Raw genomic sequence first — 18,871 nt, 5'->3', positions numbered from 1 at the left:
AATGCTTCTTGTTAAGTTGGCATGTGCATCAGATTATTGTAAGCATTGAGTACACTGATTATCGGGTGGAAAATTCCCATGAGTATAGCTTTGTAGTGGGACAAGAATAGCTGCAAGGAGCTTAGCAGTTCATGAGGGTTTTTGCCCTATTGAAATGCTGGGCTGCTTTTCCAATTAAATGAGCCAAGGCAAAAGAGATTTGAGAATTGTTGTAGATCCTGACAGCCTTATCTTACCCAAAGGCAAAGAGATAAGGCATCCCCATTCATTATTTTAAAGAGAAATGTCCCATTGCACAATGGCTTATGAACCTTCTCTTTGCTTTCATTCAGTTTTGAGGCTAGGTTTGCACAATATTCCAGATAGTTTAGTCTGATTATAATTTAATCTGGGCTGTGAGCAGAGGAAATTGAGCTAATTTAGAAATTTCACTTACCCATCATTCACTTAACTATAGTTAACTCCCTCTGGGAACCCAGTTTTGTAGGCACAGGCTGAATGGTAATACATTCAGTGTAAGATTGAAAATGGAAAGAAATGAAAATAAATTAAACCGTACTCTCCTTTTTTTGCCAAAAGGCTCAGAATAACTAGGTATAAAATGCAACTGAAATTATAAGAAATATATTAGTTAAGAAAATAGCTAAGGAGGTAATCAGGCACATATTGAGATATTAATAAAAGTAATGTAACAGTAGTTACTCAGTTAAAATCTAATTCAGCGGGCAAACCAACTCAAAGGTCAACTGTCTACTCCAATAAAATCATTTTGTTTGATGGCAGACTGACAACAGATAGGGTCCTTGACTCTTCTCACTTTTGCAAAGAAACTCTTCATATCCTCAAGTTGTGCAAATTGAAACTATCCATTAGAAAGGGACAGGCAAAGGCTGTCATTGCTGTCATTGCCTTGGATCTATTATAGCATACAAGTTAGTAGAGCATGAGATATTTAAGCTACCAAGTGCTGTGTAAAATGGTCACAAAATACTATTTTTGAAACTGGGTTAATGGCTGCTATGTAGAATATTGATAACACTGGTAAGTTCTGTTAATATTCTGATCTTGTTTCAGAAACAAGCAAAACACTCAGATTTGGTGGAACAAATAGCCACATATTATAAATTAAAGATTCTTACACATGAGTACAATTAACAGGATAGGCTTCACCCCTTTTCCTTTATGTTTTATGTTTCTAGCCCACTAGACTGAAAGCAAGATTTGTTTAGTTCATCAACCATAAAATGCAGTTCTGTTTCTGAAGGCTAAAGGAGTCAGGCTTGAATTTCCTATAAGATTCTTGATTGCTTGCACGATTGAAAACCACCGATTCACAGTGCTGTCATTATATTCCCAGATACCTATCATTGAGATCCCTGGATATGGCCACCTTTCTGCTCCACTGGTCTGTGATGAACTGAAGATCCAGAGTCAGAATGACAGAGAGAAACTTGCGGAAGCCAAAGAGAGAGTATATCTGAAGGGATTTTATGAAGGAGTAAGTTAAACTGAACTGGAAAAACACTTTCCTTTCTGCCTGCCTGCCTACATATCTCCCTTTCACAAGTTTGGTTTCCCCCCCCTTGGGAGGTGTGGAGTTTTCTGAAGAATATGAAATCTGTCCAAATTCCCTGTTATCTGAGCATACATTCCAGCAGTTATGCACTAGCAGAAGATGGGGATGCAGCTCCAAATAGGCGAAGAAGTTCCTGCTGCTGGCACGTACTTATCTACTTGTTTGCCTGTAGCCAAATCTAGCCAGTGTGCGTGCCCGTAGCCCATGCACCATCCATATATGCCTCTCTCTGGTTTGCAAGAAGCAAAAACGGGCTTTCCCCCCTTCTGCTCTGCTTTGCTCAGGTGAATGGTTGCCTCAGAGCACTCCTTCCCATTCAGTTTTAACATGGCTCTCGCCATTCCCAATAGGACAGACATGTCAAACACAAGGCCCAGGGGCTGGATGCGGCCCGCGACGTGGTTTCATATGGTCCGCGAAGCCATCCTGGAAACAGTGAGGGAACGGCCCCCGCTGCCTTGGCCCTGGCCCAGGCCTCCCGGGAGCCAATATACAATTTTGTGGTGGCCATCTATGCTGAAATGCATTCAGTCTTAGCTCCACAAGGCCGTCTGGAAACAGCAAGGGACCGACCCCTGCCGCGTTGACCCCGCCCCCTGGGTGCATGCTGGGGAGGTGTCACCCTTTGTGAGAAATGAAGAAATGCACTATTGCTTGGAAGTGGCCAGCAAATGGCCCTCACCTACTCTTCCAGTGGACCGTGCCTTGGCGCTTGCCCCGGTCACACCTCCTTCTGCCAAAGACCCTCAGATCTGTCCCACTCCTGCCCAGGCCGCCACAGGCACCCTTGATGCGAACGATGAAGAGCTGACCATGCCCACCCAGTAGGCCACACCCACCCCAGCCACACCCACCCAGTAGGCTGCCCCCACCCTGGCCACACCTACCTGGCCCCCTGAGGACAACCGCAATACTGATGCGTCCCTAAATGAAATTGAGTTTGACACCCCTGCAATAGGACATCTCTTAGAATGAAGAGGGTGAGAGACCCTCTTTAGCTTAATCAGGTTCTAAAGGAGCTGGTGCTGATTCTAATCTCTACAATGACTACTCTTTTCAGATAATGCTTGTGGATGGATTCAAAGGCCAGAGAGTTCAGGATGTCAAGAAGATTATTCAGAAGAAGATGGTAGACAATGTACGTAACAGTTTCCGTGTGCATATATTGATTGCTTTAGCACAGCAGTCCCCAACCTTTTGGGTACCAGGGACCGGTTCCATGGAGAGAAGTTTTTCCATGGACCAGAGGGGGTGTGGTTTCTCATGCTGCCTGCATCCCACGGATGGGGCTTCGCTTTTTTACGTGGCCCGGGTTTTGGCATGCCACGGACCGGTGCCGGTCCGTGGACCAGGGGTTGGGGACCCCTGCTTTAGCAGATAGCAGCACCTGGCTAACCTTCTCTGGGCTTGCCAACCAAGCAAGTTTGACCTGATTAGTACTTAAACCTCAAGGAAATCTCAAGGCTGGAGGCTAAAGTGTTCCAGTAACTGTTGCCATGAAAGCTGCACCAACATGTCTGCATAGTTAGCAGGAACCAAGCTCTATTTGAGGGTGTTTTTACCATTTTGTGTTTTTTTTACACATGATATTCAGAGGACGTCTTTTACCCAGTTTTGCTGGTTTGTTTGTGCAAAACAGTGCTTGATTTATTGGAATAGAATTGCATGAGAAATAGCCTGGAGAAATTGCATGGTGGGGGTTTGCCAAAAAGCATCTTCTAGCACTGAAGATGTTGTCTAGATCAGTGGTCCCCAACCTTTCTGGCTCCGTGGACTGGTGGTGGTTGGGGGGAGGAAGGGGATGGTTTTGCACTCACAACCTAATCCTGCACATGCACAAATGGAGCTTCATGGGCTCACCCACTGCTTGCGCAGCCCAGTTCCCAACAAGCTGTGGACCGGTACTGGTCCATGGCCCAGGGGTTAGGGACCCCTGACCTAGATGAACAGTGAAATGGCTGCAAGAAAACTACCAAGTTCAGAGAGCACCAAGGACTCCACAAGTAGCTTGAAATAAAACGTATTTCTTTTGATAGAAAAATAAATTACATTTAGCCTATTCAGTCAAATAGAAATAATTGTTTTTATCATATTTTTATCCAACAGAGTTTGCTATTTTGTTTTCTGCATATAAATCTTTTCTCTGCTTGCTTAAGGCAACTTTTGGAACTTTGAAAAATATTTTAATATGCACCAGAGAAGGAGAGATACGTTGTACCTCTGAAACTCTCTTAATAAACTTAATAAAGTCTCAGAGTTTTAAGAAAGAAATCCCACTGCTGTTTCCTTAAACTTGTGCAGCTGAGGTATTTGTATTGGGAGAGTTTTCTTTTGCACAAAATTGTATTTTCACACTTCAGTCACAAGAGGACAGTGTAGTAGAGATTCATAACTTCCGTATGTGGTATGTTCATCCATTCTCAACAAAATATAGGGCAGAGTATGCCTCTTCACCTGCATAGAGGGGAAGATAATTGAATTAAAGCATGCAAGTAGTCAGTTCCTGTAACACTTTCTGTGCTTTGCAATTTAGGCATTAGAGAAGCATCTTTGCAGCTTTGTGGAAGAGGCTTTGTGAGAAATCAGATCTGTCTTAATAATAATAATAATAATAATAATAATAATAATAATAATAATAATAATAATAATAATAATAATAATAATAATAATAATAATAATAATAATAATCAGGGCTTTTTTTCTCGGAGAAAAGGTGGCGGAACTCAAACCTGGCCACACCCTCATCAAACCCTAGGACCGCCCCTTTAGAGAACAGGAATGCAAGTAAAATTTGGGAGGGGCTATTTCCGGTGTGGGAGGGGCTATTTCCGGTGCGGCCGGCCCGGAAAAAGGTGCCGGAACGCCGTTCCGCTGCGTTCCGGCTGAAAAAAAGCCCTGATAATAATAATAATAATAATAATAATAAAAGTTGGAAGGGACCTTGGAGGTCTTCGAGTCCAACCCCCTGCTCAGGCAGGAACCCTACACCATTTCAGACAAATGGCTGTCCAGTCTCTTCTTAAAAACTTCCAGTGTTGGAGCATTCACCGCTTCTGGAGGCAGGTTGTTCCACTGGTTAATTGTTCTCACTGTCAGGAAATTTCTCCTTAGTTCTAAGTTGCTTCTCTCCTTGATCAGTTTCCACCCGTTGCTTCTTGTCCTGCCTTCAGGTGCCTTGGAGAATAGCTTGACTCCCTCTTCTTTGTGGCAGCCCCTGAGATATTGGAACACTGCTATCATGTCCCCCCTCGTCCTTCTCTTCGTTAAACTAGACATACCCAATTCCAGCAACCGTTCCTTATATGTTTTAGCCTCCAGTCCCCTAATCATCTTTGTTGCTCTTCNCTCTTTCTAGAGTCTCAGCATCTTTTTTACATCGTGGTGACCAAAACTGGATGCAGTATTCCAAGTGTGGCCTTACTAAGGCATTGTAAAGTGGTATTAATACTTCACGTGATCTTGATTCTATCCCTCTGTTAATGCAGCCCAGCACTGTGTTGGCTTTTTTGGCAGCTGCAGCACACTGCTGGCTCATATCTAAGTAATTGTCCACTAGGACTCCGAGATCCCTCTCACAGTTACTACTATTGAGCAAGGTACCCCCTATACTATACCTATACATTTGGTTTTTCTTGCCTAAATGTAGAACCTTACTTTTTTCACCATTGAATTTCATTTTGTTAGATAGTGCCCAGTGTTCAAGTCTGTCCAGATCCTCCTGTATCTTAAGCTGGTCTGAAAATCTTCTGTGATTCTCTTGTGCTCTCCTAGGTGTATTAAGATGCACAGTCCAAGAGAACTGATACCAAAATAGAATTCAAAAAGAACTTGCATGGCTGAAGTTGTACATAGGGAAATTAAACACACGTCACAATGCATTGTGTAATATCTATTGTCCATACAGTATACCGAGGTTCATGAAAGTAGGGATTATCATGCAGTCTTCTTAGAGATTCTTAGAGTAACATCCATCCTCATCTGAATTGCTGATATTCAGCATTAAAATGCTAAAATCATCATATTCTGATTTCATATGTTCCACTTTGTTGCCTCAGCATTATAACCCCCCCTACCCCTACCCCCCATTTCCTTATTTCAGGGTGAAGCTTTTATTTATATGGAACCAGAGAAACAAGTTATATCTAGATCTGCAGATGAGTGTGTAGTGGCTCTTTGTGACCAGTGGTAAGTTGAAAGTAAAGTGTAAGTCACAGTTGCATTGATTACACCTTTCTCCTTTTTGCAACTCTTTCAAGTTCCTTCTGCTTGTTTTGGACTTAAGCCATGTTTTTCCATTCATTGCTTTAGTAAAGCATCTGGCCTATCTCTGTCAAAATCATCTTTGTTACTCTCCTACGATATCTGGCTCTTTTTCGCCTAGGTACTTGGACTATGGTGAAAAAACGTGGAGGCAGCAGACCTATGAATGTCTGAAAAACCTTGAGACGTAGGTGTGGGGATTGTGTCAGGGAGGAGGGTTAACATACAGCTATGAGATATAGGTAAGATTAATGCTTTAATTTTCCCAGATTTTGTGACGAGACAAGAAAAAATTTTGAAGCCACCCTGAATTGGCTCCAGGAGCATGCCTGCTCAAGGACTTATGGCCTAGGTAGGAAAGCTTCTCTATTGATCAGCCAGTAACAGTGTTTTATTAATCGACACTTTTATTGTCTATGGAGAGCCTCAGTCATCCAGGTCATGGTTGTCCCAAAGGTGCTTTTTCAAGAGCAAAACTGAAGAAGCTTCTTAGATGAGAAGAGGAACGTCTTCAAAGAAAAACAAGAAAGTCTAGTTGCCTCTTGAAAAAGCACCTTGGGGATGACACTTTTATTATTTTGTTTTATTCATTTTCCATATATGATTGACCGATTGTTATATAACTGTAAAACCTATGGAAAGAATCATATAATGTATGACCAGCTCAATTTTCAACACAGAATACTTTTCATGGACTTCTATCTTCTACAGTATATTGATTTAGAACTGAGTTTGATCCTCAGTACAAATTCCTGTAGCGCCTAAACATGTTTAAGTCAGATTTCTCAAGAAAACAATATGTTTACCTATGCATTAATATAATGCAAAGTGTCATATGATAAGAGATTGACTAGGTGTAGTTTGATAATACCCTCTCCGCATCTCTTCCATAAATGCAGGAGGATAGAATATTAATTGTCCATGATTAACAATTAACAAAATATTTTATTATCTTCCAGGAACTCGTATGCCTTGGGATGAGCAGTGGCTAATAGAATCTCTCTCTGATTCTACTATCTACATGGCCTACTATACAGTTGCTCATTTCCTACAGCCTGATAATTTGAGTGGACAAGGAGAATCTCCACTGGGCATTAGGTGAGAAGGGAGGGGCGATAAAGGTGTGATAAGTTCAGACTCTTGCAAGTTTTGCCTTGTCCTGTAAGAAATAAAAAGTAAATCTACTGTAAGTCATGTTGCATTCAACACCAAACTGTTGAAATTTGGGTTTGGAGATTATTTTCCGAGAAATAGGAAGCAAAATATATATGCTAAGTTTCTGAGATTGTTTTACTTAATTTCATCCTACAAAACTCAAAAAAGCAAAGGGGTGTGTCTCTCTTGTATCATGAGTGTATCTCTGTCATGGCCCATGGAGACTAACAAATATATATTAATATGAAGATGTGGATCTTGTTCCATTCCATTCCTCAGTCACCAATGAAGCTCTAAATGGCTGTTTTTATTGATTACCATGCCATAAATATTAGAACTGGTGAACCTGACTATTTATGTAATATCTTTGCATTAATAGACATCCAGTGTTGAATCTTCAATAAAATTATTGTCCTTGGTACAAATAAACTTGGCTTATCTCAAAAAATCTAATTCTGGTGGAATTTGCTTAATATTTGGAGAGGAGACCATTAAAAAACCAAGGACTATAGATTAGCCTGAAAGCTTGAAAAAAATCCCAGAATAAGGGAGACTTTATCTTTTCTTTAGTTAAATAGGTCATTGCCACCATTGCCAGGATCACCAGGGTGGGCTAAGTTGATAGACTGATAAATTTCAGTTGTTCTACTTATTTTAAAAGTTCTATTTCTAATGAATAAATGTGGCTCCGTCTATGTAGCACATGGGTCTTCAAACTCAGCCCTTTTATGACTCATGGACTTCAACTCCTAGAATTCCTCAGCCAGCGTGCCTGGCTAAGGAATTCTGGGAGCTGAAGTCCATGAGTCATAAAAGGGCCGAGTTTGAAGACCCCTGATGTAGTACATTTGTACTATCTACCTCTGAGTAATAGGTTACCTTGAAGTTTAGTAATTAAATAAAATGAAACCAGAGAGGATCTTCAGAAATGGGATATTTAACAATGTCCCAGAATGTCCTTAGCTTTATAAAGCTGGAAGAAAATTAACATCAAGTGTCAGGTTAGAATTAATTTTCCTTTCATGTCTTCTGAGCTCTTAATAGGATCGGTTACTCTCATTTGTGTTTAAAGTGTAGACTGAAATTCTACAAAAATTAGCATGACAGGAATAATGTTCTGTACTCTCTAGAGTCATGGCTTTTTAAAAACTATTAAACTATTAAAAACTATTATGTGAGCTGTTTGTTGCATTTGATGTCTTAATTTGAATGCATCGATTGCATTTCCAAAGGAAAATAAAAGAAAATACAGAGTAGATTATTTTGAGCCACTAATGACACATGTGGTTAATGCACTAGAGAAATCTATAAGTGTGTCCTTAACTCTCATGGTAGATTCTGGCTTTAGGACTAGTGGAGTAACACACTATTTCAGGATTTTCAGGGATGAATGAGTAATTTACAAATAGATTTTTGCCATTCATTAACAAAGCCCACTGTGAAAGTTATCACTGTTTTCGTCAGCTATATCTAATTTTGATGTGCTGGAGGATAATCTGTTACAATTATAGTTCTGGTAATGTCTAATCTTGGGTAAGCTTTAGGTTTGCTCTGATACTTTAAAAATGGTAATAAAACAATAAAACAATATTTGATTCATTGGGAGTATTTAGTAAGCTACCAACTGATTTTTGGGGGGCTTATTTAAAATGTTTAAATTCTTTTTCAGATGTTAAAGTTAGGTCATTTTTTTAAAAAAAATTAAAAGCAGTTGAGTTTGAAGAATGAAACAAAGTTTAGTGATGATGTAGTAATCATACCAAATGGGTGTTCAGTAAGCAGAGAAACCTGCAATCTTTCTTTCTTTTTATAACTTTTGCCTCTTGTACACAGAGCAAGCCAAATGACTGAGGAGGTATGGGACTACATCTTCTTTAAGACAGCTCCATTCCCTGCAACAAAAATTCCTAAGGAGGCTTTGGATAAACTGAAGCAAGAATTTGAGTATTGGTATCCAGTGGATATACGTGCTTCTGGCAAGGATCTTGTTCCCAATCACTTGTCATACTACCTTTACAACCATGTAGCCATGTGGCCAGATCAGAGGTTAGTCTGTGAAAATGTGCATCTCCAGCTATATTAATTAATCACAATCTGTGCAAGCTTTGAAGAGGAGAAGAAGTGTGAGTTGGCAAAACTATATTAAAACGAATTGCTCTTGATAAGACTTGAGTATGGAATTAAAGTATGGAACCAGTTTGTTACATGTGTAATTGATACATTGTAGAATCGCTTCTTGTTGTTGAAAGTGCTACAATACCAACAGGTGGGAAAATGTGAATTAACTGACATTGGAAGTAGGCTTTGGAAGCTCATGTCTTTTATTGCTTGCCCAATTTGAATTCGTACAGGTGCAATGTCCAAGAATGGTATCTTGTACCCTTAGTTTACTTCCCATTGTATTGAACCTTAAAAATACATTGCAAAGTTCCTGTCATAGTTTTGGCTCAAGTATGAGTAAATCTTGCAGATTCACTGAGATTGTTCCAATCTCCATAAGGAATTCCTTGGCTGATGTGCGACCCACTCATGTGCGACCCAACTAATGAGCTTTGAAAGCCTGTTTATCTTACGATGCCTAGAATGCCTGTTAGTTACTTTTTCCCTCCTCTCCGTCAAGCTACATTATTTTGCAGATGAAAGTGCTACAATACCAGTAGGTGGGAAAAGCACTCCCGCAAGGATAATTGTTTGTTCCTTCTCTGTCTGAAGGACATCTGGCTTACTTTGCACTACTGAAGCAAATGGGGTGAAATCAGGATCCCATGCTTGCTGCACAGTGCATTGGAAGGGATGGAAAGTTTTTTACTCTAGGAATTTTCCTTCCCTGTTGTCTGTGCCAGTTACGTAATAATTCTGTGCATTCCTCTGAGTCATATTTTATTGCTTCAACTTGTTAGAGGCTAATTTGCTCCAGGCTCTGAATAGCTATTCTGGTAATTAAGGGAGTGAGAGAATCTTTGGGAACTATTAAAACTATCCATAATTCTTCAGTACTGTGACCTACAATGTGATCTAAGATTCGTGCAAGTCATATTAAATGATAAAGAGATTCTGGTTAAACAAACACCGCTCCAAACAGTATACTCACTGTGTTATATTTTTATTGAACTTACTGAGCCAGTGTTCACCATTTCCACTGGAAAAGTATATGAAGCCCAGCAATCTTAAAGTGGTAAATTGTATTGAGACAACCAGGGCCCCTCCCCCTTTAAAAATGCATACATTGGTTGTTAGCATTAGAGTTTCCTCTTCACAACACAAGTTTGATCCAGCAGGTTGTTGGAACAATGTTCTGTGGCTAGATAATGAAAGTGGATTTTTTTGGCCTTGATGAAAAAAGCTATGCTTGGAGGAAATAAAACACTATTCCAACAGAGGAATCTTACCAATATGAAGCATTTTAGTGGGAGTATCATGATTTTTGGCTGCTCTGCATCCTTAGGGGCCAGATGGCTTCCAGGCATTCAGGATTGTACCAGTTAATTCTATTGGAGAGTGTCTGGATAGCCATCTGTGAAATTTAAATAAGTTTGGGTCATGCGGCAGTGCAGTGATGTTAACTACACAACTAAATCTATGAAGCAGAAAAAACGGGTTGAAGCAATTGCTACCATTGTACAGGAGATGCCAGTTTCACATACTTTTTGAACATGGGGTAGTGAACTTTGATTTAGGATAAAGACTTGATGCACTGTACTGTTTTATGTACTTAATCAGAGTTTCTTAATAAATTTATATTAAGCTCAGATCATATTGTAGGTTGTAGTACTGCAGAATTATAGCTGGTTCTAAATAGTTCACAAACTTTCACTGACCACAAAAATTGCTAGACTATTTGGAGCCTGAAGCAAATTTGCTTCCAGCTACAGGTAGTCCTCAACTTACAACAGTTCATTTAGTGATCGTTCAAAGTTACAGTGGTGCTGAAAGAAGTGTCTTATGACCATTGTCCACTCTTATGACCATTGCAGCCTCCCCGTGGTCATGTGATCAAAATTCAGACACTTGGCAACTGACTCATATTTATGACAGTCGCTGAGTCCTGAGCTCACGTGACTACCGGTACCTTTTGTGCCCTTCTGATGAGCAAAGTCAATGGGGAAGTCAAATTCACTTAACAACCATGTTACTAACCTAACAACGGCAGTGATTCATTTAGCAACTGTGAAAGAAAGGTTGTAAAATGGGGCAAAAATCACTTAACAACTGTCTTGCTTAGCAAGAGAAATTTTGGGCTCAGCTGTGGTTGTAAATCAGGGACTACCTAGAGACAACAAATTCCTCTACGTTATCCCTTTAGTGAAGTATTTTGGTGCTCTGTTTCAAGGAAAATCGTAAATCGAGGATTACCTGTATTTGATGAAAATAATACACAGATGAATACAGAGAATTATTACATTATTGGTCTAGCCCTAGCCAATAAGGAAAAAAAAGCATTCCTAAAATAAAGAATAGTGCAGTCAGGAGGGTTTTTAAAACAGTGCTATTCTCTAAACATTAAAAGATTGCTTTGAATATGACAAATCATGTGGAACAATGGAACTCTTGTCTCTCCAATGCAGAGAAAAATGGCCTGTAGCTGTCAGAGCAAATGGGCATCTTCTCCTTAATTCAGAGAAGGTATGCTATCTTTTTGAATCTATACTGAACATTTCTGATTCCATGGCAATGAACTAAATCCTTTCTCAGTTTAAGAAGCAGCAGGTAATATTTTAGTTTGTGATATTGCCCAGGAAAGCTGAAATTACATGACTTAAAAGTTCTTTTTTCCAAATGTGGAAACACAAGCATAAATTTTATGGAACATTTCATTGTTAGACTTTCCTGTCCACATTGTTTTTCTAGCATATAAACAACAGATACACATTAGCTTTTTTATTAATCCAAACAGACATTTTGTAGTGCATGTCAAATATATATTGGTGATCCTTTTCTGTTCTTGAAGCTTATTGAAACCTTGGTTTCTTTAAATATACTTTTAAAAGAGAATAACTTCTAGCTTTTGACAAATAAAATTTCATAACAAAGTTTTTTCAGGATCTTGCACAAAGAAGGTTGAGGTTCCTATTGACAGTGTTGAATTTGAACTGTAGAACTGATATTAATACACATAGTACAAAGAGCTGGAATGGAGAAAACTTTCTAATGTTGAGTTTGACTCCTAGTGACTACATGGACACACCCATGTTTGTTTGTAGACATCACAGCCAAAATAGATTGTCACTGTCTTCTACAATAGTTTAGTGTCCCCCCCCACAGTTTAGTCTACACCTTCTTGATTTGATTTATAGCTCTGAGATTTCCTGATAGTTTCCCCCACTATCAGTCAGGGTTTTTCAAGATTTGTTGAGGGCAGCTAGATACTTACAAGTTTGTCTATATGTATTTTGTCTCTGTGTGTTGCCTTGGTAGCAGATTTAGCAGTGCTCTTTTTCATGACTAACATAAAAATATACTTCTCTTTCTTTGCCCCCGTTAGCTTTAAGTTTGGGGTATGATTCTCATAGACAGACCATCTTTTAAATATTATTATTTATATAATTTTCTCCTTCTGATTTTGTTAACAGATGTCGAAATCTACAGGCAATTTTCTTACTTTGAGTCAAGCTATAGATAAATTTTCAGCTGATGGTAAGAAGACACATTGCATTATGTTTGAATTTTGAAAACTCTGCTTGGCTGAATAGTGTATCCGAAATATAATGTCTGTCTTATAATGTAGTTTATATTACCCATTTTATAGCAGTTTATTTAATCCAACAGCCTTCCCTGTTTTTAAGAGAGAAAATCTTGTTCCATCAGCTTTTGGAAACTGCATGTGAAAAAGCTAAATGCATACCCTATTGGAAATTTAACAAATCAAAAATGAATTTTTTACAATTGCTTTAAGTTCTGGTGTTCCTTCCCAATGAAAATACTTCCACTGTATTGCAAAGTGACAGAGCCACATCCTCTAGTCTAGAAGATTTGAGGCAGCTACTTTTCCCAGTTGTCTGTGTGTGCTTTAGGATGTACAGCCACTTTTGTTTCATTGGTAATCCTAAGGCAGTGGTGGCGAACCTATGGCACGGGTGCCAGAGGTGGCACTCAGAGCCCTCTCTGTGGGCACGCGCGCTGTCACCCCAGTCCTAGGCCTTCAGCTGGGTTTTATAAAACCTTTTCACTTTAGGCTCCGCCGCTGGGTGCAAAAAAAAAATATCAGTCAATTTCAACTTCTCACGGGAAAAAAAAAGATCTTGCAAAGTTGGAACTGATTGATTGAACTTTTAGTCCCACCCAGTCTGCCGTTACCACCGCGGCCATGCCCACCCAATGGGCCACACCCAGCCAATGGGCCACATCCACCCGGCACTCAACGATGCATAAGTGGGTTTTGGCTTGCAGTTTGGGCACTCAGTCTCTAAAAGGTTCGCCATCACTGGCCTAAGGAAATGGTTGCTTGTGTGTTCATGCAAACACAGAGAAAGCCAGGGAGCAACACTAAACCCTCAGGTGAATGAAACTATTTTGGTGGCATAAATAGGGATGCTTTACTTACATAACTTGGTATGTAAAGTGCCTCTTTTGAATGCTTTGCATAGCCTTACTTCTCAGCAGGAGTGATGTCTCCCAGCTGTTGACTGCATGTCTTTTGCCATTGCTCTAGAAAGTGAAACCTCTTTTCCTTTCAGGCATGCGGCTGGCGCTGGCTGATGCAGGTGATACTGTTGAAGATGCAAACTTTGTGGAATCCATGGCAGATGCTGGCATTCTCCGCTTATATACATGGGTGGAGTGGGTGAAAGAAATGCTTGCTAACTGGGACAGTTTAAGAAGTGGGCCTGCCAGAACCTTCAATGACAGGGTCTTTGCCAGGTATCCTTGGGGAACGGTCAACTTTTTTTGCTTAAACTACATTTTCTAAATATATATATTTAAAACAATTATGGCAATCTTGCATGATCCTATGGTAGTATTGCATGATCTGACCTCATTTATGGCAGAGGATTCTGTCACGAAACCTTGGATTTAAGTCTAATTCTATTCTAATTCTAGCTTTCTTCTCCCGTAGTGAAATGAATGCAGGCATAATAAAGACAGATGAAAATTATGAGAAGATGATGTTTAAGGAAGCTCTTAAAACTGGATTCTTTGAATTTCAGGTAGGGTACCCGTTCTTCCGAATATGGATGATTCAGTTCAATTCAGTTCTGCTTTCTAGCACAAATGGTGTCCAAGTCAATTGCAACAAATTTAAACTGTGTATTAATAGTATGCTAAAGCAAACCAGTATAAAACAGCAGATAAAAGAAAGAACAACTCCAATGATAATGTTTATGCATTTGAAAGTTTTTTTTAGATTAGATTAGATTAGATAACCTTTATTGTCATTTTTTCCTGTGGGCACAACGGCACACATTAAAAATGAAATTTAGTTGCTTGCTCTCAAAGTGTACATATACAATTTTTCCTTTGATTACTAAAAGCTACAAATTACAGTCATTATAGATCAGTGGTGGCGAACCTATGGCACGCGTGCCAGAGGCGGCACTCAGAGCCCTCTCCGTGGGCACACAGGCCATGCCGTCCCTCTTCAACCAGCCGCCCACTAACTCGCCGAGGTCCCACATGGCCGGATGCATCCCAGCACCCATGCGCTCGCTGGCCTCTGTGTGCGGGGGCCGATGGTGTCAGGCAGCAGCCGCCCCTGCCACACCTTGCCCTGTGACAATGGTATCCCCACCCTGCCTCGCCTTGCCTCGCCTCACCCCGCAGGACGAGCCTCCTGCCCACTGCCCCACTTGGCAGAGACCCCCGGGATCTCCCCCAATCCTGCCCGGCCCCCCACAGGCGTCCTTCCCCACGAGCAACATTGAGGTGACCACGCCCACCTTGGCCACTCCCACCCAATCTGCCATGACCACCACAGCCACGCCCACCCAGTGGGCCACACCCACCTGGCACCCGGCGATAAATAAGTGGGTTTTGGGTTGCAGTTTGGGCACCCGGTCTCTAAAAGGTTGGCCATCAGTGTTATAGATTTTCACATTCTGTTTTTTTTTTTTTTTTAAAAAGTTTGATTTTTTAAAAAATATTGTGAGATTGGTCTATCTCACAAAGGCGAGGGGGAAGAAAGCTGCCTCAGTACTATAGGCCCAGGGGGTGGTGCTATAGAATGCTTTTCGTCAGCTCTCTGCTTTCACTTGGCCAGAAAATCAACAAAGGCTGTGGAGGCTCTGTCTCTTTGGTATGGTAGATTAGAGGATGGATGCCAGGTGAGGTAACCCCTAAAAGATAAATGCAGGAAGTGAGAGCTATCTAGACACTACTATATGGAGCAGGAGATAGAGACAGAGTATGAAGAACCAAAGGACTTTTGGAAAGTAACATTTTAAACCACTGCACCTCTATCCTATGAATTCAGTTGTGCTGCTACAAGAGGTTTTACCAGTAAGTAATGTGAAATTTTATGTTGGAAAACTCATCTTCACTATCACCTTGACTTTATATATTTTTTTAAAAATATGTTTTATTAATTTTTTTACATAATCACTTAATATTGGGTAAACAGTGTGTTGTCTGGGTTTATATTTAAAAAAAAAACAATAACAATTAGTTTCTATAATTCTATAGTCCACATAATAGCTTTGCTTGATGTTCTTTTCTTCCAATAAGGTTCTCTTTTACCAGCCTTGAATGAATAACGATTCTTATTATTTGGGTAAATAACAATTAAATCTAGACATTTTTCTAATATTTCTGCAAATAATAACCACATCAATACAAAGCTTCTTTTCTAACTGATCAATCAAGATGATCAGTTATCCCCTTGACTTTATTGTGTAGACTGCAATCTGAAAAGATAAAAAGGCAATCAATAGCTAACCCGACTGTCTTTTCCTACATGTCCAGATTGCAGTCCATTACCATGTTTCCTCCTGTCATTGGTATTTATTCTAAGGCCATGTTCCTTTTCCCTTTCTCCCCCAACACTATTCTATAACATTGTCACAATTAATAAAACTAGACGTCTGTAGCAGCAACTGAGGCCAAATAATTAAAGAAAAAGAGAAATGTATTCTGCTACCAATTGCTCATAAGAAAGAGAATGTTTTTCATAATTGTCCATGAGGTGTCAGCAGTTCCCCAATATATACACAATAGTTAGTAATAACCTGACTCCTTTGCACAACCAAATTCCAAGGATATGGTTCAGCTCTCTGAACTCTACAGGCATAATAATAGATCATATTTATTGCCTCTATTTTCCACACTTCTTTATAGTAGCGTTTGATATTGGGTGATTCAAAATGACACGTACATACTATACCACTGCAGTTATCCTTGACTTTTATGTCTGTGCTGATGGACTTCTCTTTTAGAAACCTTCATAATATAAAGCTATGCAATATCCAACTGGCAGGGTTTTATTTGGTCCTAATTCCAGTTGATTGTTAGGTCCACAAAATTAAATAAGTCCCTTTTCATAATCTTATTTTGGGAGTCTGAGTAGTTTACAAGCAAGGAAATGGTCTTCTATGTTATGTTTTTCCACGACAGTTGGAATAGTTTTGACAGTGCTTTTGTTGGCTCTCCTTCAGGCAGCGAAAGACAAATATCGGGAACTTGCCGTAGAAGGAATGCACCGAGAATTGGTGTTCCAGTTTATTGAATCACAGACCCTCCTGCTAGCTCCAATCTGCCCTCATGTGTGTGAATATATCTGGAGCTTGTTGGGCAAGGTACTGCTTTTCATTCACTGGCGAATGAGGGAGGGATTGTATGTTACAGAATGATGGGAATGTTGCATCAAATTCTTCACACACAAACGTACACCCTCAACCCTTGTGTGTTAACTATAAAGGCTGAATCCATCATGAAGACTTCCTGGCCTGTACCTGGGGTAGTAGATGAAGTCCTGGTCCAGTCTTCCCAGTATCTGACAGAAGTAGCCCATGATCTCCGTCTGCGTCTAAAAAACTACATGGCACCGGGAAAAGGAAAAGTAAGCATCCACACGTCCTTTTTCCTGCAGTTCTTGTTTGAAAATTTCATGCTTTTTGCTGAGCAAGACTTCCCTTGTTGTTTTCCAGAAGGGGAACAGAGAAGTACCACAGAAGCCATCCCACTGTACCATTTATGTGGCCAAGAACTACCCTCCGTGGCAGCACGCTACCCTGTCGGTTCTGCGAAAACATTATCAGGTGATTTATCCTGCCTAAATTTCTTCAAATATTTCTATCCTCCGGCTTATGCAAATGGGGATCATAAATAAAACATGGGTTTAAAGCCAGCATGATCATACACATCCAGAACCAGTCTGAATAAATCTTTAGGAAAATAGAAAAGCACTTCTCCTTTGCCAGGCTTTTAACTTTTAATTGATTTTAGTGGTATGAATTTAACCTTTCATTACATTGTTTGTCCCGTCATGCTTTGTGTTTTGCTTTATTGCAAGCCTTCTTGGGTGCTTGCACAAACTGAAAGAAATGAATAATTAAAACAGTAATTAACAGTTATTAATTATTAAATAATAATTAAGCACAGAAAGTTATTTGAATGTGGAGGGAAAGGAATGCAATACATAAATACCCGCAGAAGAAAGCAAGAACATTAAACCATCCTTATGCCCCATTTTATTAACTTATTAGCCGCATATTTTATTTTTGCCACAAGACTAAATAGAACAAAGGAGAGGCCACTAGCTCTAGATGCTAGGAGAGTTTTCGCACTTCCATCTAGACTGGCTAGAGAGCATGTGAGCTGCCTTACCTGAAGTTCTACGTCAGTGATGGCAAACCTTTTAGAGACCGAATGCCCCCAAACCGTCCCAGCCCGCCTGCTCTGCTCCGCCCCCACCTCCCGCCCGCAGGGCCATCCACTGCCTCCATGGCCTGCCACAGATTGCCCAGGCAGCCCTGCAGCACCATGGCGGCCACACCCTTTGCCCGTGCCCCGCAGCATCATCTGCACATGATAGGGTGTGAGGGCAGAGTCTTGTCCCTACTGCCCGGCTGCCATGTCCTTGGCTGTGCTGCTCTGCGCAGGCCGCGCCCGGGGCCAACTCTTTGGGGGTGCTGCTGCTGAGGAGGGGGCCGTGGGGGGAGGCGGGGCTGGGGGGAGGGCACCCATGCCCACCCGTGCCATAGGTTTGCCATCACTGCTCTAGGTTGCTGCAGTGAGGACAGTCGCAAACCATTGCAAGAACAATATTTGGGATTTTGAAGTGGCAATGTAATAGAAGTATCCTTAGGCTAGTGGAGGTACATCATACTTTGCTTTAGAGGGGAAAAAAAAGAAGGAAATTTGCTTCTGTTCTCCCCTTCCTCTCCCCCCCTCCCCCATTTTGGCAGCACAATCTTGGAGAATTCACAGGGACTGAATAGGATTTGGATCTTTCCAGACATCTTGCTTTGTTAGCTTGAAGTAACCTACTTTTTTTTTTTTTTTTGCTGCAACTCTAGCTGAGAAAAGTGAGTTATAGACGTAGTATTCAAAAGTGATGCCTGGAACAGAAATTTCTTTCTTTCGCAGCTTTATGATCCTGCAAGCCCAGTTCGGTCTGTCAACATTGCATCGTATAGGCAATGTATATCTTTGACAGCCAATTGTTTCCTTTTCCTTTGTTTTCGTAGTTCAGGTAGCCAGCAAGAATCAGGAGCCCTCTTGATATCTTTGTGGACAGCTCAGCAGGCTGGTGTGATTACTCAGCTGTGTTCTGCTCGGTGGACCACAAATTGTGACAGCCCGAGGGAATAGCTGTCCTAAATGATTTTGAGCAAGGTGTGATATTTAGAGCATGGCCACATATAGAAACATGGCTTAGCAAGATGGAGGGGTTCCCAGTGCGCTTCTGTAGTCATTAAGGAATAACTTTTAAACAGCAGCATTTAAAAT

At 40.6% G+C, this 18,871-nt stretch overlaps 1 protein-coding gene across 1 annotated transcript in view; it reads left to right on the top strand.

Moving 5' to 3' along the window:
• LARS (leucyl-tRNA synthetase) overlaps window positions 1-18,871 on the top strand; it is a 57,647-nt gene that overhangs the window by 19,073 nt on the left and 19,703 nt on the right. The window contains exons 14-27 of the mRNA XM_015821010.1: window positions 1,358-1,498; window positions 2,637-2,714; window positions 5,676-5,761; window positions 5,958-6,023; window positions 6,106-6,188; window positions 6,796-6,934; window positions 8,825-9,037; window positions 11,557-11,614; window positions 12,562-12,625; window positions 13,666-13,849; window positions 14,046-14,136; window positions 16,576-16,716; window positions 16,839-16,979; window positions 17,068-17,178. Coding sequence (XP_015676496.1) covers window positions 1,358-1,498; window positions 2,637-2,714; window positions 5,676-5,761; window positions 5,958-6,023; window positions 6,106-6,188; window positions 6,796-6,934; window positions 8,825-9,037; window positions 11,557-11,614; window positions 12,562-12,625; window positions 13,666-13,849; window positions 14,046-14,136; window positions 16,576-16,716; window positions 16,839-16,979; window positions 17,068-17,178 — 1,596 coding nt within the window. The remainder of the gene's footprint in view (window positions 1-1,357; window positions 1,499-2,636; window positions 2,715-5,675; window positions 5,762-5,957; window positions 6,024-6,105; window positions 6,189-6,795; window positions 6,935-8,824; window positions 9,038-11,556; window positions 11,615-12,561; window positions 12,626-13,665; window positions 13,850-14,045; window positions 14,137-16,575; window positions 16,717-16,838; window positions 16,980-17,067; window positions 17,179-18,871) is intronic.

The sequence above is a fragment of the Protobothrops mucrosquamatus genome, unplaced genomic scaffold (assembly GCF_001527695.2).
Source record: "Protobothrops mucrosquamatus isolate PMUCROS unplaced genomic scaffold, P.Mucros_1.0 scaffold_159, whole genome shotgun sequence".
NCBI classification, from domain to species: Eukaryota; Metazoa; Chordata; class Lepidosauria; order Squamata; family Viperidae; genus Protobothrops; species Protobothrops mucrosquamatus.
This window is presented reverse-complemented; position numbering and strand designations above follow the sequence as displayed.